The 24721-nt window shown below is 39.9% G+C and overlaps 1 protein-coding gene across 1 annotated transcript in view; it reads right to left on the reverse strand.

Annotated features, from left to right (window-relative positions):
• Positions 1 to 9565: 9565 nt before the first annotated feature.
• Positions 9566 to 24721, reverse strand: part of FAT4 (FAT atypical cadherin 4) — a 146317-nt gene continuing 131161 nt past the window's right edge. Inside the window, exons 12-16 of the mRNA XM_074904367.1 lie at positions 23650 to 23829; positions 22640 to 22764; positions 21290 to 21507; positions 16287 to 16548; positions 9566 to 12055 (exon numbers count right to left, since the gene is read on the reverse strand). Coding sequence (XP_074760468.1) covers positions 10167 to 12055; positions 16287 to 16548; positions 21290 to 21507; positions 22640 to 22764; positions 23650 to 23829 — 2674 coding nt within the window. The 3' untranslated portion in view covers positions 9566 to 10166. The remainder of the gene's footprint in view (positions 12056 to 16286; positions 16549 to 21289; positions 21508 to 22639; positions 22765 to 23649; positions 23830 to 24721) is intronic.

The following is a 24721-nucleotide window of genomic DNA, read 5'->3' on the forward strand; positions in this document are numbered from 1 at the left end:
TGGCATCTCAGTGCATTGGTAGGAAGCCAGCCCATATATCTAAAGGAGTAGTATCTAATTTGGCTAATGTACCTTACCCAGACTGGCCAATTCAGAATTGTACACACATGTCGCCAAGGGCACGGAGATCTACTCACAGATGTTTGGGGACCTGTGCTGCTGCTCTTAACTAACCATGAAGAGTCAGCTCTTCAACTGCCATAAATCAGTAAAGTGCCCTTGCTTTCAGCAAAGAAGGGCCAGTTTTGCACCAGGATTATCCAACTGTCAGAGCAAAAACCAGCAAGAGGCAGTTAAAACCAGGAACTGCACTCCTTAATCTTATTAAAAACATTTATTAAGGGCAGATTTTAGCTTCATAACCTGGTGCTTGTTGTGTATGAACTCAATGATTTTCTTTATTACCTTTGTTTTTCAGGCACTGTAGACTGCGGCTTTGTTTTTCACAAAGTGACAGTGCCTCCTGCCAAAGGGCAGAGAAATGCTGATGAGTCAAACTGGGAAAGGTTCCTTTACTTATACCACAGTTTTTTTCTTGTCACTGACATTTGCCAGATTAAAACCTCTCAGTGCTCTAAAAAAGTCATGAAGTTCATTTATAAATGTAACAAAACCCCCAATCCTTAAACTAGCCACAGAGGAGTTGTATTAAAAATCCAGGACATTGTGTAGTGCAGGAGCAGAACAGTTAGATATGTAAATGTCTAGCTATGGAAAAAGAAAAACTGACACAATTACAGACTTGTCATACTCAACTTCTTTCTTCAGAGTATTGAATGTCACTGAAAACAAAACAAACAGCCAAGTTCATTTCCCATGACAAACATCCAGGGACGTCTTAAAACAGAAGCAAACCAAAATCAGAAGGCAAAGGAAACTTTGACAAAGCTTGAGAACCTTGTCAGATGCAATTATTCAGTAAGTGTGCTCAAATCACTCAAATTCACTGCAAACTGCTGAGCAGTATCGAAAGGTTTTGTATGCATTGCCATCCACAGTGTTAGCTTAATAAAAAAACTCCTGTAGATTTTAATGCTAAGAACAGGTCAACAAAACTAATACTGAGAAAACCAAATGGGGTACAAAACAGCAAGCAACAACAGACTCTTTGCTAACACTAGGAAAAGAAGTCAAAGTGCATAGAAATTAATATAATTATCCCTCATCATAAACTACTACTTACTGCAATTAAAAACTTCAGTCACAAAAATCAGTTAAGTTGAAGTAATGAGAAATTTTCACATGACTCGAGTTGCACACTTCTTTGAGAAAAAAAAAAATGGATCAAACCCATAAAAATAACAGGTTTAGAAAAGCCGCAGATGACACCCATAGCACATGATTTGCCCTAGATAAAAAGTAATTTCCTAATAAAACTGAGGCTACAAGTTTTGAGCATCGCTAGCACTTATCAAGAATTATCTCCTTCAGGAGAAGTAGGGAACAACTGTCGTCCTCTGGGACCTATTTTTTCCATCAGTATCTGTTTTCTACTTGCTGTGCTTTGAGTGATCAGGTGGTGCTGTTAGTGCAGCCAGTGCACTGTAGACTCTGTGGGTAATTTTAATAGAAGTATATTTGATATGGATAAAATAATCTGGTTATTTAGCTTTCCTGTGGCATTTCTGGGAAGCCAGAGTTTTATGCAATTTCATAATACATTTGCTGAAACACTGGTGTACACCCATAGATTAGACACATTAATTTTTGGCTTTTAAAGGACTGCATTCTTACATGCTGTTACTTGTAAGGGCTTTCAGCTTTGATTAAATCTGAAACAAAATCTAGTTTCCAGTCAATGTTGCCTATATACATTCTCATTGAAAACCAGAACGTCAGTCAGATGAAACCATACAGTGGTATCTCTGAGGTGGTACCTGTTAGTGTAGCAGCATCAGGCTGTCAGGGCACTCCTCTGCTCCTGTGATGGGTCAGATGGGTGAGTATCTAACCAGCAGGCACAATGATCCCTTTCCAGCCCACACACTGGAAAATTAGTGTACAACTGGAGAGATAGTTTTGTGTCCTGACATGGTCTTGGCTCTAGGAAGGGGAACGTGTTCCCAGGTCGCGCAGTTGTGGCACAGAGGCATACAACAGCCAAGAACCATCTTTGGCTGTCCTCATAGACTCCTTCACTTCCTTCAGAAGACAGTCAAGTTAAGTTCCCTAAAGAAAAAGAATACTTGCCCTTGATGTGTATTAGAAAGCATGCTTCTTTCCTGCCCTCCCAAAGTAGTATCACCTGTTCAGCCAAAAAGCTTTTGAAGGAGAATACTGAAACCAAGAAAAGTGACAGGAACACTGAGAAGATGACAAGTTTTGCCTATCCTTTTTCTTGGTGACAGTAATGCATTCAGACTGAAATGCCAATCAATGTCCCATTGCAGAAGCATTTTCTCCCTTGTAGATAAATATTTAGGCAGAAGTTCACAGGCAGTTACAAATGCTGTCCTGGCAATATCGCAAGCAATGGCTGCATTTGGGATCTGAGCCTGGTCCAAGCGTCCTGAGGCTGAGGGCAGGTTTCTGTATCAGAGCTCACCACTCTTTCTCAAAACTGGCATCCTGCCTCTGGCGCTACAGTGTGGTAGCCTTCTTCTAACAACGTGTCTTGTCAACTGTAACCCCCTTCTACAAAGCAGGCAGGTGTCAGTGACCTTATTTTTCACATCATTACAAAAATGGTATTCTCTGCCACATGGTGTTATGCAGCTCTACAAAGTCCAGTCTGGTTTGATCACTGCAATGAATTCTAAAGGTGTAAAAAAGTTGTTAAAAATTGTTCCTTTTGCTTTTTAATGCTTACTAGCAATTGTTTTAAGAGACAAACCATTCCAGTTCTCACTTAGCTTTCTATAAACTGCAAGGAATTCTTATAAAATGATGCTGTCAGTGTCTTTGCCAAGGTTTAACAAACTGTTTTAATAAAGACTTACATTATTAAGAAGGAGTTGTATTTTAAAGGAAATTACAATGCATATTTGAAAGTATTCTAGACCATTACACAAAAGTATGCTTTTTGAATGACTCAACAATACCCATTTCTCATCTGGTATATGTTCTTTTATATTAATGTTTGGCTTTTATATTAACGTTTATTTCTTATTCCCTAATTTGCTAGTTTAGCTAATTGCACAAGATATGCAAGAGCAGACACTAATTACTAAATCAGACTCTGGCTTTTAAGAGACACAGGGGAAATAACCAACAAACGGGAAGACAGGGACCTGTTTATTTTCCCTACTCCTTGTCTGACAGGCTGCACAAAGAGTTACAGTATTTTAAGAGAATGTACAGAATCATACAGAACAGTGGCTTGGGTTTTTGTTACTGGGGGAGAGAGGTTGCTAATCTGTTTTCTAATCATGAAGTCTTGCCAAGGAATTTGCAAGGTATCAATTGACAATTGAAGCATGTTCATGAATGTCCACATGCATATGTTGCTATGTGTATGCATCAATTTAACGTGTGCATAAACCTGTCCTCCTTTGTGAACAGAGTTTCTGTTGACTTTTATTTTTTTTTTGGGGGGGGGGGGGGGCTACACAATAGTTGCTGATCATGATCACACACACCTGAACTGTTTCCTTGCATATGCTGGTTGTGGCAATGAGGGTTTTTGATGAGGGTGGAGGCCCTTTGGAAAAATATATAAAATTTTCATTCCATCACAGCTTTCTGTGTTCTGCTGCTGCTCCCTCAATCTTTTCTTTTACTCCTGACCTTTCAGTCTGCACATCTTTTCCCACTGAAGTTTCTGATCTTCAGTGGCTAGTGCTTTATGATTTCCACCCCAAGCTATCTCACTTTCTTCTCTTGAGACATGATGTAAGTTATCTGAAATATCACACATCATTATTGGGACTCAGGAAGAAGTCTAGAGAAACTGTAATGATTTTGGTTTTTAATCAGTATGCTGTTGATTTGTGCCAACTGAAACAAATTTTCAGAGATGGGGCTTTCATCTTCATTTTCTTCTAGCTGACACTGATGACTCCCTGAAAAGGCTCCCTCTCAAAAGATTTAAATCAAAGTTAAATGCATTTACTTTAGCATTCCTGTTTACTGGTGGGTAGGAGGAGCCATTTCTACATATTCTCCATCTATTGCTAGTTGTAAGGGAGGGGGGAAAGCAACACCTTGCTGGATCCTTGTTTTGTCCTGTGCTGAAAGCAGAGAAGTAGGAAGATTGTGCAAAATACGGGATGATGTAGAGCTGCAAGCAGCCACAGTATGATCCATAACAACCACAAAGAACAGGCAGAGCATGCCATTGTTTGACTGGTGTAAGGTACTGTGCAGGGTCTTCCCATAACCAGCCTTTCACGAGTTGTCAGCTGAAAAAGAGCTTGAGAATCTCGAGCCAAGTTGGTGGGAACTTCTGAAAATTGCATCCATCCCCCAAAACAAAATATTTCCTTGGAATCACAGACTTGAGAGCCTTTTCCTTCCCCACCAGTAAATGGCAAATTAGAGGAACAGATTTTGGTCATCCATCTAGAATTACTTCAGAGCAGCCCCGGGAAACAAGCCCTTCACTTTGGGCTGAGACAAAAGATAGTATTACTTTTGAATACTTTTGAACTTACTCTCAGCTTAGGCTCTTGAAAAACTCAAAGCACGCTGTAAGAGCTTTGGGCCTTGGGTGCTGTCAGAAGCAGATCCCAGCTGAGGCCTGCAAGGTGGCCAGGTCTGACAGGTACCGCACAGAAGATGGCTTCGACGCAGTCTCTACTGAGGGCGTCTCATCATTATCTGGTTAGACCTCAAGCAGTTTTCATCATTAGCAGTAGACATGCTTGGCGGTGTTTTCTTCCCAAAGGAGAATGCAATCAACTGAAATGCCCTGCGGTTTTGTTTTAGCAGGTTGCCAAACTTTCTGGCACTGCTTTTGTAGACTCTTCCCCTTATGTTTAGAAGTTGTTGAGAAATTCGCCTGCTACTATTACAACGCAATTTTTAATTTATTTTTTGTACACGCTCCTAAATGAAATACATGTGGCCATAAAATGGAAGAGCAATCCTGTTGAGAATTTACTTTGTGAAGGCCAGAGATAAAGGTACTTTTGACCACAAAATCCAACTTAGAAACACTCTATCTGTTGCTGATCATCTCAGTAGAGAGGGATGATGAAACCTGGAAGTCAGTGGAAAAAAGAAAAGGCTGTAAAAACGACTAAGAAGCAAACTGGATTTGTTTCCTGGAAAAAACTCTTGTAAGTCTTGACTGAATGAAATGTGAGGTTCATACAAAATATGGGAAAGACTGACTGAGTGCAAATACCGAAATTTTCAAAATAAGAGAGGCTGTGATGCTCGCTAACAAGTTGAACGTATGCTGTCAGTCATTAAGCACTATTTACAGAAAACCAAACTGAGCACATTGGGATGAAAAAAGCACTGACTTCATAGAGCAGGAGATTGTTGAATAAATATATAGATGGGCATGAAAAAGGTTGAACAGTAAAATACTAGCATGAGAAAGCAGAGAGATCAACCTTTAAACTTTTTTCTTTCCTCAGTCCTACTTCAAAAAATAGCAACCTTTTTTCTTAATCATCCTTTTCTCCTTGCTCTCCTTCCCAAATGTCAAAAGAAGATCCATGACAGAACATGTTAATTAGGACTCTCACAGATTTCAGTTAAGAAAGTGCCCTTTACATGGCAACTTTTAAAAATTAAATACGTACACTGAAGGATTATATTATCATTGGAATTTTATGCATCAGAAACACAACCTACAATACAATTTAAAAAAAAGTACTCTCAAAGTGGCACAGGAGGTGGTCAGTAAAAGCACACAATGCATCATCTCACAGGAACTTCAGATTACCTCCTATAGGAGCTGGCTAGCAGAAATTAAATGCAATCAACATTACACAGAAGAAATAAATTAACTAGAGTAAATTGCTGTAGAAAAGCTACATTAATTTGCTGATACTGGCTTAAGGTGCTCTTTGCACTCCTCATTTGTGACTCTGAACGGTGCCCTAGGCCTGCACGTCTTACCATTTCGTTCTGTAACAACAAGTAGGAGAAATGGAGGGTGCTGGACATACCTGGAATCACATCATTCAGGCTGGGAGAGACCGCTGGAGGTCATGTGGTCCACTGCCCCACTCAAAGGCCATCTGTGAAGTTATATGGGGTTCAAGGGTACATTGCCCAAGCAAGTTTTGAGTATTTCCAGGGACATGGATGCCACAAGACTGCTGGGCAATCTCTTCCAGCACCTAACGGCTCCCATTGCCAGAATAGTTTCCCTCCTATTCAATGGGAATTTACCTTATGGCCACTGGTGGCTGTAATCCTTTTGCTGTGAACCTCTGAGGAGTGTCTGGCTCCATCTTCTGTTTTTGAAGGCATCAGTAAGATCCCGCACCCCCTTCCCACCCCAAGCTATCTCATTTCCAGACTGGAGTAAACTGGTTCCAGCTGGATTTAGCACTGCTAACCGACACAGGTTGTGGTCTGCAGCATAGACTCATAGTCTGCTTGTTGATTGGGATGTTTTCACTAGAATGTGGGACTTTATGTTACATTTTAATGTAGTGTGTCTTTCTATTAATTTTGTAGGTTTTAAAAAATATAACTTTAGTGTAAAATAGTGGAAGGTCTTAAAAAAATCTAGATTTCACTTCTTTTAATAATTTATCCCCCTAACAGAAATGACAGTATTTCAAAACTTGTATATTTTCCATATCATAGGTATACGAGAGAATGCTGGGTAAATCTGCCATATCCCTGTCCATTTTCATCTGATTAGTCATAAGAAGAAAACAACCCCACCTGAGATAGGAATGACAGTTCAGCAGTAGCCCTTTAGAAGAAGGTGGAGGGTAGCATAGTTCCCTCCCCTGTCCCCCAGGGAAGAAGCACTAGTGTCTCTCTGCAAGCCTCTAGCAGAAAGATAGGTCACAAAGTCAAATTGCTGACATGAGCTGTGTTTGGAGGCTCCTGTGCACTGAAGTGAGCAGTGCAAACTGTTTTCCTTTCCACATATTTGTGACTTATAACATGTCCCAGATCTTGAAACAGGACCGTGAAGTTTCCATGATGAACCAGGGGAATTATGCAGCTCACTCCTCACGATTCTAATATTAATTTTGGATGATTATTTCACATGATTCACTTGGACTTTTCTGATCCTCATCATGAAAGAATTAAAAAAGAAAGCAGAAATGGATCATTATGTTTAAGTGTCAAAAACATCTCTGTGTTTTTCAGAAACAGGGAAACAAGGAAATCAGTAAAATATGCTTTTGTCTATCATAGAAACTGTCAAAATTTAGAGAAATGCACTATAACTAAAGTGTAAACTGCATTAAAGTTATGACATAAATTTTGTGTAAGTCCACATTGCATATTATTTTCCTTTCACAAAACTTTTTGATAATCTCAGAATGCTTAACTGGCATATACAATTCTCAATATGTTTGGTGTTACATTTAAAAGATTTCATTTGTTAAAGTTTTCATGTGTTACTAAAATCACTGCTTGGATGTGGTACAGTTTGTATTAAGGGATAATATTTAAACTAAACATACAGCTTTTTAACAGATGTTTAATTACAGCAGCTTCTCAAACTCCAAAATCATTTGTGGATCTCTTTGTTATTTCAGATGAAACTACTTAGATACAAATGTGGGCTACTTTGGCCCATTATCTTTTCACTATTGTGGGGCAAGATGAAGTTGGCAGCATTTTTCGACAAAAAGAGTCAGTTCCTCATTGCTGGTTTCTAGAAAAGCTGACCAAAATAACTCTAAAACAAACGAGTAACAGAAAAAAAAAAATCCAAATAGTTATTATTTTTCTAAGTTCTTTAAACAAAATACCACTAATTCAAAGTTTAACCTCAGAACTCACCTCTTGCCTGCAGTCTTAACTTTTTCACTCTTTGCATTCTCCAACAAGCTGTCTCAGTTTGACTTACTCTTTTATAAATATACAAGAATGCAGTTATTTATTGTTCAACTGATGCTTTATTAAAGAAAGTTCTTGTTCTCACACTCCTGACTATCTATGTAATGGAAAGGTTCAGCTTTGAGCAGAGGTAGAAGTCTTGGTTAACAAATGTAATACCAGTTGCTACTAATAAAGCCCTATGGACTAAAATAGGGTTTTATTGTGTTACTCGAAATCTGACAGTAGGCTTGGTAATTTTGGACATTATATTAGGCTCAACAATGTCACAATGTCATCTCTTCTCCATCTTCCTGAGATAGGTGAAGCCTGCTGTTCAGTGATCATATCACGGTCACTCATAAAATACCCGGGGCATATGCTGAATGCTTCTTGCACCCTTGGTGAAATTCATCCCTTTGTAAGGGACAACCACACTGGGCTCAGTGGGAATTCAAGACATGTACTGGGCTTGTGCTGCCCCTCTGCAGAGAGATTAATTTCCACAGTGATAGTAGTGCTGCCTTCACTGTGAATGAACTCCAAATGTGTAATTTTACATCATTACCTTGCTTCTTAAAGCCCATTTTCTGAATAAAAAGCTAGGACAAGTAAAGACCAAGGAGTGGAAATTAGAGAGAGAGAAAAGACAAAAGGTTTCCAATAACACACACTAAAGATTTTAAATAAATATTTTAATTCTATTATTGGCATTTACAGGTAGAAAGCATACAGTATGTTACAATTTTATCAAAATGTGAAAAATATGGATGTTACATAAGTAACAAATGTAAAAAAAGTATTTTTCTTACCTTCCCTGAAAGTAAGAAAACTATTCAGCATAGGAAAATATTGATATAAAAACACAGCTTAGGTAAAAAAAAAAAAAAAAATTGAAGTTTTTACACAGTACAATAGGTTCATCAGATCTGCATGAAGATGTAAGGAATTTGTGAGGTTCTACTTTACCTAAAACTTTAGGGAATTTTGGACAAACAGTAAGCTACATTAATGAATCTACAAGTAGTTTCCCCTCATATCCGCTCAAAAATGCTAGAGTGCAGTAATTTTCTATACAATAAATAATTCTTCAAAGTTTCCATCATAGAAAATCATATAATGCAGAAAATGCCACTCCAAGGTCACAAAGGCTAGGCAGTGCTTTAATAATAATAATGATAATACTTATTATAGTGCTTTATAATGTCTAAGCACTTCAGACGAGTTAACTAATTAGTCCTCACAACACCCCTGTGAGGTAGGTAAGTGTTTTTCCTACCTTTCCTGTAGTACAGATGGGAAAATTAAATCTAGGGAGAAGCACAGACTGCAGCAGCAGCACAGCCGAGATGAGAGGCCAAGAGATGTGGAAACTGAGGGGTTTTTCCCTCACTCCCCTTGATTGTGGCACTGCCAGGTGACAGGCTACTTGGCTGGGCTGGGCTGACAAATGCCAATTGCTCCCCTCCCACTCAAAGCACTGAAGGGGTCAGGCAGGGACCAGGATTAAGCATCCCCAAATATTTCCTAGAGATTCAGAAGCTCTCACACAACTTTGTCAAAAAACAGAACAAGACATTTAAAAAAAAAAAAAAAAAAAGGGACCCCCCCCCCCCCCAAACAAATAAGTTGAAAATAAAAAAAAAACCTCCTAAAGTGCTGACTGGCTTGAGCTGCTTCTAGCACCTCTTGTATGGAATAAGACTTACAGCACTGTTGCCAGCAATTATTCAAGCAGATTTAATCCATAAAGTTACATGTGAGCAATTGCAGGACACGGTAACTACGTTTTCTGAGACACCTTACTACTGTAATTCCTTCATTCACCATCCTTCTTCCATGCACTTCTTAAGGAAAATTAAACCCTCAATACTCTTGCATCATAAAACATGTTAGTAGCTGGAGACAATATGCACATCCTTCACAATTAAAAAAAAAAATTAGATCATTTTCAGAACAAAGCATTATTAATTTAAGAATCACAAACCAAACAATGGTAAATAGGAAACCCTTTTCAAAGGCTGCACGCCGAATATCTTGTTTTCAAATACAATGCATGCAGGAGAAATAAATTCATCCAAGCATAATTAAATTAAAAATGTTTTAAGTCTCTTTCAGCAGCATAATGGTTATTATTTTTAAAGTCTCCTCCATCCAAACTGGCCTGGGGTTCAAATGCTGACCTTTGCTTTTCTACAACCATATAATGGCTTGACCGGTCCCCGTGGCTTTGCAGTGGCAATACCAGAAGATAAAGCCTATACATACTGTTCTGCTTCCCCATCCTTGGAAACAGGTTTTGTTGTACCACCTTTGCTGTCTTCACTCACTGCTGCTGCTGCTGCTGCTGCTGCTGCTGCTTTTTCAGGAAGTGATGCCAAATCTTTAAAAACTTCCACATAATGCCCAAAGCCTGGGCCCCAGTTCAAGAGGTTGTCCCAGTTGAAGCTTCCCGCTTGCTGCCCCAGCTTCACGGGAAGGGAGCTCTCCCCGGCGCTTGTGGTGGTCGCCTGTGCCCCCACTGGCCCCCCCTCACCTCGGCGGCCAGGGTACCGCCGGGGCTTCAGCCTGGTGCCATAGTTGTCCTCATCATCTGCGTCCGACTCATTGACCTGGGATAACTTGGGCATCCTGGAGGTGTACGCTATGGGCTTATCCCTGTCATACTCCATCTCCGAGCAGGTGAAGGACTCATGGGAGTCACTGTCGGAGGAGGACTCGGGCGCAGGAATACCATCGGCTGGGTTCCTTGTCCGGGACAGAGGCCTTCTGCAGTCCTCCTCAGAAGAGGACCGGCCGTGGTCTGCACTGCAGATGCTGGGGTTTCTGGGGCGAGGGGTGTTCAGTCTCTCCACCTCTTCGATGGACAGCCCCACAGGAGGAGCAGTCTCCAGAGGGATCTGCCCGATGGGCTGCTTCAGGCGACTTCCCGGTCGGGAACCATGGCTCGCCATGGTCTGTGGACTCTTGCTTCTCCTCCCCAGCCGAGTGGCGTAGTTAAAAATGCCAGGCTGGCAGACATCATTGTGCATCTCCAGCGGGCTCCCTTCCCTTATGGCGAGGTGCAGCTCCCTTGCCGGGCTGTGCCTGTAGAAAGTTGATGATTTGGAGAAGGGTGCGGGGCTGTGCCGAGACAGGGGGTTGGGAGTAGGACATGCCGAATGGCTTAAAGAGGTTGTCCTCAAGCCCTGCCCGTAGGCAGGCTGGTAGGTCAAGCTGCTGGCTCCCAGGGGCATGGGGGACTGACGTGCAAAGCCCAGAGGGCTGTGCCTCTGGATGGAGAACTTGGGTGTGTGGCTCCGAAACTGCTTGTAGTGCTGGACGATGTCGGCGTCTGAGGGGGCAATGCTGCTGGCATTGTCAATGTCGTAGTGCTCGATCTCGGGCTCAGGAGAAGCCAGCGGGGCGCTGGGGATTGTCTCTGTGGTATGTGGGATGTCAGTTTCGTCATAGATGAGATATGGATTTTCTCTTTCGATGATATCGGGTTTTGGGTTCCCTTCAGGCTGCTTCCTGACAGTCATGTCATCACCATAGGGTGGGATGTTGTCAGGGTCATCAAACGCCACGTTCTCGCTCCCTTTTTTCTTTTTCTCTTTTGTTTTCTTCTCCTCTTTTGGGGCTTTCGACTTCTTTCCTCGACACTGGTTGCAGAGGATGAGGCTGAGGACCAGCAGCGCCAGGACTGTCGCACAGCTGCCCACGATAGCTGGCACAGCCCAGAGGGGCAGAGACAGCTCGGCGGGGTGCGGGGATGGGAGGCAGATGTGGCCACCATTGATCCCTGCTCTACAGTCGTGGCCTGGGGCGCACGAGACCCCCAGGCAGGCCACCACCGCCTCGCATGTCCGTCCCGCGTATGCCTCGGGGCAGCTGCAGGTGAAGCCGTTGTGCACCCCAGGCTCGCAGCTGCCCCCGTTTTGGCAGGGACTGGAGGCACAGGCGCCTGGTGGGACGCACTGGTAGGCATACCACTGGTTGATGCACATCAGCTCACCCCAGCAGGGACTGCTGGCGCAGACGTTGGGGCCACGGCAGCCGATCTTCACCGAGGGGTCCGTTTTGAAGAGAGTGGCAAGGCTGTGCTTGCCAGCGAAGGGAAGGCTCTCCCCCCCATACTTGATGTAGGAAATGCAGCCATCGAAGCCTAGGAAGAAAAGCAACAGTCACGTCAGGACCCGAAGGCTGAGTATGCACTGTCAAGTGAGGCTAAAGACACTCTGAGCATCAATGTCAGGCTAAAGGGGAAAACTTTTGGAGCAGCAAATGACAAGATTTGTGATATGCCTCTTGCCCCCTGAAATGAAAGGGGAAACAAACACAGAAGCAACAAAATGGAAAACCCAATTCTACGATGGAGGAGATGCCCTTAGTTTGTGATGTGGTTTTAAGCAGTCTGCGAGGTCAATCACACTGTTAGTTATGCACGTGAAGCCTCCATATTTTCATTACTGAATCTTACGTGTACTGAGCTTATGGTTGCTTCCCCACATTTTTACCTTGTGCTATGATTAATGTAAAAATATCTGTAATATTAACTACATAACGATACCATATCTGAGTAACTTCACTTATTTCACTAGAAGGATGGCCCATTCACAGCTGTTTCAGTATCTGACAATCTGCATTGAATCATTTAGGCTCAGGTGCTTCTGTTAAACATTTCCTTTTACATTGCAATGACTATTTTGTTCATAAACTTTTGATAATTTGGGGGGGTTTATATTAGATAGGAAATGAAATCTACTTTTAAGCAGAACAATATTAAGTAAGGCTGGTCATGCCTGGAGTTTCTGACATATCTTCTATACATGCACCTTTTAAAACTGATGATTTTCACATCTAAGCTGTGCAGAGAAATGGAGATTAAAGATAAGAAAGTAATTAAGTAATTTCTCTGAAGATATATGCATGGTACTTATATAAATGATACCAAGATATCTTGGTTCTTTTAAGTCTGCCAAGTAAGAATTCAGAAACACACCAGCTTTTAACTTCAATGCTGAAATTTGAAAGCAATGAAAATATTCATAGGTGAGTAAATAAAATGTACCAAAACCTGCAATTAAGATGCTGAAATTAAACACATCATGTTTTCTAGAAGGCCTGTAAGACATTTTGCACTCCCATTGCTTTCATTAAATCTGAAAAAATCAGGCAATTGTAAGCAGAAGCCTAAATAGAATTTGTAATGTTGATCTGGCTTTAAAGAATTCTATAGGCTGTGCAGGAGAAGGAACTGTCTGATTAGGAAGAATCTATCTCAAGCTTAGATACTGGGAATAAAGTTCAAATAGAGGAAGAAATATAATATAAAATTAAACAAAAAACCTCATTTTGGGTAAAAACAGGTTGCTCACACATAGACTCAATTCTGCCACTCACTGAACAGATTAGATCCAAGGTTTGCAATGCAAATGGATACTTCTGTGATTGTAGTGTGTTTATCTTCCAGACAGACTCGTCTAAAAAAGTCTGAAGGATACATTCTCAGGTCTTTATTATAATGTAGTTTCCCCCTGAAGCAAAATTATTTCACCAAAATACAAAGCAATGAGCAAATGGTTGGATTTTGCAGAAACATTCTAATTTTTAAAAATATATTGTTAAATTGACTCAATTTTCAATTTATAGACCCATTTCACTGAAGATGAATGAAAGGCTCCATCGTCAAGAAATAAGCCAAGAATTCCAAGGGTTACCATAGGGAAACATCTATTCTAGTAGTATTTGATGTCTTTAAAATGGATTTGAACAAATATTCCTTCTAACGACTTCATTCAATATACTTAAATGTTTTTGTTTCTTAATTTTCCCATATTTCCAAAACATCTTATCATCCACAGAGAGAAACCTCTGCATAGCTGGCTTGGCTGTGCTAGCAGAAAATATTAACTTCCATTCCCTTTTGCTTGTGTGCTTTCCAGTTTCCCCTGTTCTGAGCTGAAGTTGTCTATCATGCTTCAGCTAAGCCTCCTGTCTTACTGTCTTCTAAAATCATGGCAATACTTTCATGCCTCTGAATCTCGAGCAGCCTTTTCCCACACTTCTCATAGCTTGGTTGTAGGGCTACCGTGTCAGTGGTGATGCTGAGTTTCAGTGCTGAGAGAGCCCAGGGAGATGGGATTATCTTCGGCCTTTGTGCAGTGGTTGTGTGTGAGGTGACAGGAAAATCCAGCCTTTTGCCAGCCCAATAATTCTCTGTGCTCCCCAGACTTAATCCTTTCTGCAAGTGTCTTAGGATAGTGCAACCTTATGCTGACCTCTGCTTGGAGCTGTGACAAAATGGTACGCAGAGTAGTGTTTCTAAGTTATGTTCTCAGTGTCCACATACACAGTTGATATAGTAAATGTGTTCGTTTCTCCTTATCTTCTGATGGGTTCTCCTTGGGATGCTGTGCATGGTGCCAGAATTACAGGAGGATATTATTCTAGACTAAATTTATTGGCTATTATCAATAAAAATACTCAGTAAGGAGAAGGAAAGTGCCACTACTCAGTTCTGAAGTGTCACACTTGGGTGAAACAATAAACAGGAGCAAATTTTCCATGTATTAGTAGTGTCAGAGAAAGGTTCAGTTCTGCAAACATATTTCTGGAATGGAAGAACAGCCACTATGAATGGTAACTTTGTGAATAATTGTGGAAATCTCTGTAAAAACAGGTAGCACAGAGATAAATGTTATGAATATTTACTCTGTCATGAAATAGCAAACATACTCAAGTTGTATGAGGTGATATTACAGATTTATAATCTTCAAAGTATGTTGTTTTAAAATTTGAACACCCTCTGATGTCAGAAATGAAATACGAGTGCGTACGAACATCAAATACCCTTCACTGAGTGATGCAAGTTGTGGTGTAAAAGTACATGAAAGAACCTTCTAAATTTTGCAAGCATGCTATTTCTGTATTATTTCCATTCTGACAGAGATGTGTTTTCTTTCAGCACTTCTATTTTCATTTTCTGCTGTTTTTACATTACCAAATCAAGAGGAAATTGAGGATTTAGGTTCAGGCTGGAGCCCAAGCAAAATGGATAATTACCTTGCCGCATGCTTGGTGGTCCCCTGCAGCAGTGATGAGATAAACAGCAATTGGGATTTTGTCAGGTTTACCCAGGTTTGAAAATGTTACTGGATATACCAGCTTCACAGCCCTGAAACCGTCACCCGCATTTGTCTGCCTTTAACAGCACTGCAGATATTTTTGACTCTGAGTTCACGCAGAGTTTTATACCTCCCCTTTGTAAATCCTTGGTATGTTGTACACAATGTAATCCAATATTAAAATAAAATAAAATCAAGTCATATGAATAAGAGACTTTGGATTGTGTATTCCTAATGGAAGCCAGACATTCCTAATTTGACTGACACAGCATCAGGCAGTGGTGAGAAGTTAGCGTCCTCAATATTCTTTGTTCCAGCTTTCCTAAAAGCCTCTGACTTTTCCATGCATATGCTGCTCATAAAACATATATGTAAAAAGGGTAAAGGTTAGCACAGCATCCATATGATTTTGTACCACATTTCATACAAATTCACAATACACAAATGTTAAGTGTGAATTTGCTCCACTCGAAGATACTTTTTCTGGTCACAATTCTTGGAAGTCAGGAAGATTTTTCAATATAAAAACTCTGTGAAACCTATGCCTTCATTGTCTGGAGTATCTCACAGTTTGTAGCTAAAAATCACTTCCATCTTTACTTATCACTAGGGGAATGACATTAAATACATGTTATCTGCTTCTTTTGCCAGGGTCTAAGACAGTCGCTTCAACTCTTTGAGGGAGACTGATTTACTTCTTAACAGCTAGATGTTGGTCAGAGGGTGGTTCCTTATTGTCCTTGGTTTCTGTTGCTCAGAAATAAATCCTATTCTTCATCTGACAGCAGGATAAAGCAGAAGGAAGTTGGAGTTTCAGAAAATATTTTAATCATATTAATAACAGGCTAAATCCTGCAGTGCTTACCAACCCCCTACAAAGTTCTCATTTAGCATTTTTTCCCAAGTAAAAGATTTGCCTTGGTTTTCCAGATTCTGACCCAGGTAAAGAATAGATCCTTTATTCTCTGTTAGCATAACAAAAATTATAACCACTACTTTACAGACAAGCAAGCAAACCCGCCCCCCACCTCCAAAAAGCCCTGCAGATGGAGTGCCTGCTTTTGAAAACAGCAGGGCTGCAATGTGCATTGAAGGAACAAAGTCTGCAATCCTTACTCATTCAAATTGCAGTTTTTCTGGCAAAGGATGGAAGTATACTAATTACTGATAAAGAATTACAGTACCTTCTGCAACCTTTAAGCAAACAGAGACCCTTTGTCCAAACAATTGTGCTTATGTGCACTACTTAAAAAAATTAAGAAAACTCACCTGCAACTGTGCTCTTGAAAGGTTGGCTTGATGGGATTCCTCCCAAAGAAATTGTAAGAACATTTAGTCCACCAAAGTCTTGTGTGGCATGGAGAATGTCTCGGCTATGACTCTTGTCGACCGACAGGATAGTAGCAGACCCGTTCTTCTCAATGAGCACCGAATGCCACTGACCATCCGCAGTGTATACTTCTGGGATATTTCTTTCCACTTTCCCAGCAATTCCAGCATCAGATATGTAATGCACTTTCCCACCTTTTATCTGATCAGAAGAATATAAAATGCATAATTTTAAAATGATATACACATAACCACTCCTACACACACATAACTAATGGGATGCCTATTCAGTACAGCTACAGTAACACGTGGCTTCAGTACCAATAGGAAGCCTGGGTTATTTTTTCCCAAATAATTGTTTTGTACTAAAAATGCATTAATTATTTAGCACAAAAAACTTGGCTGTAATTAAATACTTGATTGAATCTGAAGAAAACTGAGAGCTGCCATCCACGCATTCCCTGGCTAATCTCATAAGAGAAAAACTTATTGAGAGGCCAGCAACAGGGCATGCACATGACAAAACATTTTAACCAAAAAAAAGAATAATTCTTCCTCCTTCTTCAATGCAAGTGTGGAAAATGCTTTTCAGAGTAAACAGATGTTGTCCTTGACCCCAAAACTTGCATCTCGTTTTCATTATGACACAGTAGAAATACATATGGCATAGCAGGATTTGATCAAGATTCCCATTTCATACCCATTTTTTATGCTAATTTTCCATTTTGCAGAGACAACAAAATAGCTGTATTTTAGAAAGCTTTCTGAAGAGTTGCAAAGTGTATTATTTTGCATGAATTTTCAAGTGGTGCATACTTGAGCAAACTGCTTTTAAACTTGTGAGCTATTAGGAAAAAAAGGTTCTATTAAATTCCGTGAAAAATTTTTTGGCTTTTCCTCTAGGAATGACGCCTTGCAATTTTACTGAATCATGAGATGCAGGATTTCGAACCTCTTATTATAATAGCTCAATATTAAATGATCCCAGAATGAGATCAGTGCAAATTCTGCATTTAAGATAGAAGAGTTTTAAAAAACCCCCAACATCCAAACATGCCAGCTTCTCAAATACTGCATAGAAGTTTAGTATGTCAGCTGACTTTGTAAGGGTATACAGACTTGTGTACTGCTCATATAGGGTGGCTCTGCACCTTGTTGCAAGTTTCCTTCCATACTCTGCACGTTTGGTCATACATGTGGAATAAGATGACTAATTTCCCTCCCGTGTTCCTCTCCACAGCTTGGTTGGTCCATGATGTGTAACACGAGCGTGCATGCAGAACGTGCACATGCATAGTCCAGGAAAGGTCGAAGTCCCAGGTTTGTTGAAAGCTCTCTAAGCCTCGCATGCTTTGTTCCAGGAAAAATAACGTTCACCTGGGAAGAACTGTGAGGTGACACACCGGCTGAAAGAATGTTGCTCTCGTTTCCAGAAACTGTTAAATGCTCTGGATTTACTTCTTTAGTGATGCAAGCTGAGGACTTTGTTCACAGAGATCAGCTTTAATATGGCTGTAAGACCATGCTCATGTCTTGGCAGCAGCCTGAACTAAATGTATCTAGCACGTATTCCATTTGGATCAAGAAATACAATGGTTAATATGTGCATGCACTTCATTTATAAATGCAGTAATTTGGGCTATTTGAAAATTTATTGTTTGAGGGACTCTGATAAAGCTGTCCCTCAGACATAGGATGCTTTTGTTACTGGCAAGCACAGGTGGCATACAGCTGAACTATCACATAGGCCCAAAAATACCCCACATTTGGAAATGCAGTCACACAGAGTATTATAGCATATTAAACACCATTTGCCACAATCAAAAGTATTTAGAAAAAGATCAGCTGGGTGGAATATATACATATATTTATGCTTGTAAACTGTAATTGGTTTGTTAGTCTTATTTTGTCTTTTATGCTCCATGAAAATACTGCCTTGTATTTTGGTCTTTATGTAAATGAAAAGAAATATCAGACAATATCAGACCTCTAAGCTTATGGGAAGACTAAACTCACAATTGTAACTTTTAATTCCACATTAGAGAAGAATTGTAGAATTATTTACCTGTAAGCAACTGATATTTTCCATAGATTCATGACTCTTTAGCTCTATTTCTGTTTCTTTAAAATTACATGCAACTAATGCTAACAGACTCATAAATAATACACTAGCAGCATTAACAAAATTTCCAGAGACAAGACCGGTCCCTGACTTCTTCAACCAGGAAAAAGTAAGAAATATCCTTCTCAGTTTCTTGAAGCACAACATATTTCTAAATCTGAAACAAATGCTGATGCTGACAATATTGAGTAACACCCATTTCTGGATTTTATTTAAATGGCAGAGCAACTGACAAGTAGAATATAATGAAAAGAACGAACCACTAAAGCAAACATATTCCTACAAGGATGATTCAACTTTACTAACATTCTGAGTCTCTTTACTGAACAATTTGCTTCTTATTTGTTTTAAATTTGAGCACTAGACTTTACAGATTTATAGCCCACTGGATGAGATATCACTTAAAAGAGTTATGGTCTGATTTATTTCTGCAACTTGATGTGTGCATAGAATCCTAGAATGGTTTGGGTTGGAAGGGACCTTAAAGACCATCTAGTCCCAACCCCCCTGCCACGGGCAGGGACACCTTCCCCCAGCCCAGGTTGCTCCAAGCCCCGTCCAACCCGGCCTGGAGCACTGCCAGGGAGGGGGCAGCCACAGCTGCTCTGGGAAACCTGTGCCAGTGTCTCACCACCCTCACATGTGCATACATTAGCGCATATAGGTAACATGTAATCCACATTCTCTACCCATACAAGTCATAGATTTTAGAGCTACAGTTATGCTAATTAAATCTGATTTCAGATGAGATTATCAGATAAAACAGGGCAGGCAATGTCACCTTTAACCTGCTGTATTTGTCCCATTACTTCTAATTGAATTTGTTGCAATGTATATTATTTCTAGGAAAATAAGCTGTGACAAAGAGCTTTAACAATAAGGAATCCCCTACCCTCTTCCTTTTTGTGGGGTTGGGGGGCAGACATTTTCCGTCTGAATTTGGCCATTGTTTAGTTTCATCTGCTAGGTTTTGTATCCTTCCTGGATTAAGGATCCCTTTACATTATAAAGACCTCTCTGGGGTTTTTTGAGGGAGTCTACATCTATCATTTAGCAAATCAGCTGCTCGCAGTCTCAGTGGGTCTTAATTATTATAATTTCTCTAATTTAACTCCAATTCCAGCTACAGCAAACCCAGTTAACTAAAAGAGGAAAAATGTGGAGGCATGAAAGTAGCCACAGAACTTGTAGATTTTCCCTAGCACAGTTTAATATTAAAAAACAAATGGCAGGTTTTCTCTGAATGCTTACACTTTGGATGACAAGCTTATTAAAAGAACAAAAAATCAAGTTACAAAATTGTCTATTTTGAAGATTGACAAGAGAGTTGTAAACAGAAGTCCCTACAGCTTATCTCTGGCACCAGGAGTAGACTGAGGTGCCAGAGAAACCTACGTGTGGGTAGGCTTCACCAACATCTTGGGCTACTGCTGATGGAACTGCTCATTGTGATACCTACTCCAGGTATGGGCAGTGGTGTAGAAGCCATACTGTACTAATTACAGTTAAATTACTAAAGTTTTATTAAGTAGCATCATCTGGGAACTTTTTGGTAATAATTGGTACCGTGATGCTACCTCTCCTTCCTTAAACTGCTGCATTTGTTACTAGGCAAACCTCCACACTTTGCCCTTGCACAGCTGGGTCTGGGACTTGACACCCACTGTTTGCTTGTATAACTTCACCAATATTAACAATAATAAGAGTGTTTGCATAAACAGACCACTAGTGCTTTCAGCCAGGAAAGGCAACTCTCGTTTTGGGTTGTTTTTGTTTTTTTTTTTTTAAACAAAATAATGCTTGTAGAGCTGACTTAGCAAATTCTACTAGAGAGAAAAAGGTAGTACTTGTTTTTTTCTCTCCGGAACCCAAAATAATGAGATGTTATCTGCTAATATGACTGAGGCAGAAACTTCCTATCAAATGATGTGGTAAAAGCATACACCAAGGAAGAAATGCAGACTTGCTTCTTAAACACAGCCGGTGTGTTAGGAAAGCTCTGTACCTCTGATCAGGCAGGTGGAGAATATCCATGGGGCTGAAGCTTAGAAAGTGTGAATTTCTGTATGAGTTTCTTTAAAAGTCAGGGAAAAAACTTGGAAAGCCTTACAGCAGTCAAGGAAACTTGGAGCTTACACCAACCCAATAAAGGGGCTTGCCAACATCACTGCTGTACTCATTTAGAGTTATGAGTAAATGGACTGAGTCATAGCCAGGAACTGAACCATTGCTTTCTCTTGAGAAAGGTAACTTCTGTAGCAATAAACTCTTTGGGAAAGAAACAAAACTGTGTGGCATTTGAAGCATTAATTCAGCTACGTATCCCAAAATAAGTTGATATTGACATTGGTCTACGGGTAACCTCATGAATTCAAGTTATCACTCACTTCCTAGTTTGATAAGCATGAGCCATGCTAGTAGGATTTAATGAAAACTTTTTGGCAAGCTTAAGGAGGACCTGGGTTCAAGGCCCGAAAAAGCAGAAGATAAAAGGCCAATAATGAAATGGTTTGTTCTGTAGAGTGTAACTTAATGATGACAACAAAAATGGCAATGAGTACTGTTCTTGCTGCCTTAAAACAGTCATTATTTGGAGTCTAGACAAAACTGATTAGATACAAAACCATCAAGATATTCCGATACCTTGGCAAATAGCAAGGGAATTGTTGAGAAGATGAATGATACTGGAGCAGTGCCTAGCCTCAGTTAAAGACCTAATATTTTATAAAGGAAACAGCAAGAGTAATGGAAAAATGTGATTTTGATCACTATGCATGAGGCAGTCCAATCAAATCAAACTCAGTATTAGCTATAATCTTACCTTCACAGTAGTGAAGTTGCTGCTTTCCTGGACGTGAACTAAAATGCCGTTCTCGCTTCTTGTCCTGAACTTCACTTCCAAGCGGTCTGCTTTCGGGGGTCCTGGGCCAGCACCTTGAGTGCTGTGTCTCATCACGTATTCTCGCTTCTTGTTTGGGCTCATGTGGTAGTCAAGTCGTCCTTTGCCTTCTAGCGATAAGGCAGTGTCGGCAGTAATATCTGGGAGAGGACGGGCAAGTACTGAGTATACAGCTCGTTACAGCTATAGCGATCATCTGTCTAATAACGACCATTTTCTTTCAGAGCACAGATCAAGTTTAGAGCAGGGCAGGGGGGAGAGCAGGAGCAAATGGCAGTTTCAGCCCCTCTATTCTTTGGTTTGAACCAGAATATGTGTTTGCGAGTGGGAGTGTGCTAGTAATTTACTGCTGCTATCAGTCAATAGTAAATTAAAACTCGCTAGGGAACAAGTGAGGGAGTAGGGAAAAAAATTTGGCTCTCAGAACTGTAATTCCTTCCCAGGGATGTTACTGTTTCCATTACTGCAAACAGGGTTTCATGATATATTGAACTCTAAGCTCTTCAGGGCAGAGATAATGACTTTCTATTTGTTATGACATTAAAAAAAGAATAAAAAATGGCAGAACATTGACTACCAAATGCTGTTAAAATTATGGCTAAATTCTTTTGTAAACCAGCGCAATAAAAGCATATAAATCAGCTAAACAGTAATGGGACATGTAAGAAAACAAAGCTCAGTCATTATACTACAACTATATGAAAATAAATCACTTTGCTCTCCTAGACAATTCTGTACTGATTTACAGAGCTATCCATATATGAGTTAATAACCCCAGAGTGTAAATGGCTTGCTTTCATTTATTTACCATATTTTCTTGCATATAATCTGATGGTCATTTGATAAAAAGGCCTACAGTTCGGAGGAGCCATAAGCATATGCACACAATGTTTATGTGAAAGGAAGGGTTTTCCCTTAGCCTCTTACCTCTCCATAGCAGACAAACCTCTCCTAGAGGATAGCTTTACTTTAGTTACTGATTATACAATGTTGAGAAGCAGTAGTTTTAAATGAGTGCAAGTCACCTGAAATGTGATATACAAACTAGAAAACAAAATGTATGTAACTTGTTGCTATTTTTAGTCATGAAAGGGCAATAGTCTATTGTGGACACTTTCCTTCAAAATTATTTAAGGGGCAAGCATGCTGCTTGTTTTCATTATTCTATAAAATTCATTATCCCATGTGCCTGAAAATAAACTTTTAATGGCATTTGGTTAAACCATACTTGGGTGTACATTAAAGAGAAATACAGTAAATCCCCCTCCATACATTTTTCACAGTGCTTTCCCGTCAGTCCATCTTTGCAGTGACACTGCTGCCATGACCAGTGATCAACACAGGTGCCACCATGTTGGCAGGGGCTGGTCATGCAAGCGCCTTCCAGTCTGGGACACCTGAAACAAATCAGGAACAAATCAGAAAAGTAGATGCAGAAGAATGTGCACACAAATAAGCGGAGTAAATGTGCTGGGAAGCATCTTGCATTTGAACGATACTCCCTTTCTTCCCTCCAGGGATGCAAAAATTGAGAGGCTCTTCCCCATAAACAGCTCATGTTTCTAAACAGATTCCAATTTTCAGCGTCAAGTTATAACACTCTTACGAAAGAGAAAGGAATACAGAGACAGTGAAACTCCTATTATCTGTTATGCAAGAAAACTCTTCTAGGTGCTTTTTATGCTACAGACCTCCAGAGACTTCATATCACAACGAACAGCACAAACTTGGGGGCTGAAGGAGGAAGGGTGAGATAGCAATTTTGGACGAAAGACTGACATTATTGCTACAAGTGTGACTTCAAATACTGAGATGGAAAAAACAATAGAATCAGCTAGTTCATCATTTCTGAAAGACCGCTCGGAGAATATGAGGGAAATTCAGTGATACTTGAGAGGCAAAGTGATAGAACAGACATTGTGGATTAAAAAGAAATAAGAGGGAGTACAGGGTTAGCAAACAGTATGAGTACAGTCAAACCCAGGTGGAATTTATGAAGAAACCCAATAACAGGGCTACTCTATTTCAGCCTGCAAAGCAAGTTAATAATAATTGGCAATAGAAATGTAATGATGTTGCTTTTTTGAAGCCTTTGTAATATTTTGTGAACTTTTCACCCAAATTCACTTTCTTCATACATTTTTCACACTTTACAATAAATTCTACAGTCTTTTTTTTACAAGAAATATCTGATAGTGTTTGAATGGAATAGTGTCTGACTTTCACGACAGCTTCCTTTGCTGTAAACGCTGTTCATTTGATACCATATATAGCAGACATACTGATCTAAGATTCCTTGAGCTGCCAAAGCCTGGCTTGGCTCCAGGGGACGTCCGTTGACTGCAAACTCCATTATACAGCCCACAAAATCATGGCTTTCCACCTGTCCTCTCCTTTGAAGGATGGGCTCTACAGACCTGATGCCACCAACAGTAACTCGATTTGGTTGTACATCGAGAGTCCTATAAGAGAGTCAGAAAAGTAATTGATCACTATCAGACATTAACATAGCGATGACAACACAGGAACTGTAGCCACCAGCTACAGTTTATGGCTAAAATTCCTCTTCCAAACTTCACATTTTATATTTAGAAGGGGAGATCAGTAGCACTTGAACTAACCGTTATAACAGGTATGACTCTAAATTCACACTTAGTTATTGCATGTTAAATTTTCTATTGACTTGACTGAGCAGCATGCTTGATATCATAATGAGTAAGGTTTTTTACTCAATTATCATTTAAATTTTAGATGATATTTAAATAGCTGGAAGATGGATTCATTATTTTACAAAGACATAACACCTTCGCTAGTGGAGAAATCACGTGTGACAGGAAATATGATTGTGATTATTGTAAGAAATTAGCCAAAGTGGTTGTGATTAAAATTGTTTTATCTCCAAAGAGGATCTAATGATGTGACAGAAAGGCTTCTAATTTAGTTACAGTAAACATGATAAATAAGGTTTGTTCTCTATACTGGTCAATGTTTAAGAAATTAAAACTGTGAATGATGACATCTGGAAATTACTGAAAATAATGTCAAAGTAATTACTCAATTTTTTTTTTTTTTTTAAAGAAAGCAGTGATCAGGTGATGCTATTTATTACACCTTTATAGGAAACGGGAGGTGCAGTTTACATAAATAAATAAATAAATAAATAAATACAAGACCCCAGATCAAAGCCCAAGACTGAACACTAGAGTGAAATATAGGTGCTACTAGAGTAGTAGAATTTTGAGTCTGAGCCTGGTTTTGGCAAGATAGATATGATTCAAAATGTAAAAGGAGTTGCTAAAGATCTGTAGCACTAAAAATTGTAGAACTTTTAACTGTCAAAGAGCAGTGCTGTAT

The sequence above is a fragment of the Athene noctua genome, chromosome 4, assembly GCF_965140245.1.
Source record: "Athene noctua chromosome 4, bAthNoc1.hap1.1, whole genome shotgun sequence".
In the NCBI taxonomy this organism is placed as follows: domain Eukaryota; kingdom Metazoa; phylum Chordata; class Aves; order Strigiformes; family Strigidae; genus Athene; species Athene noctua.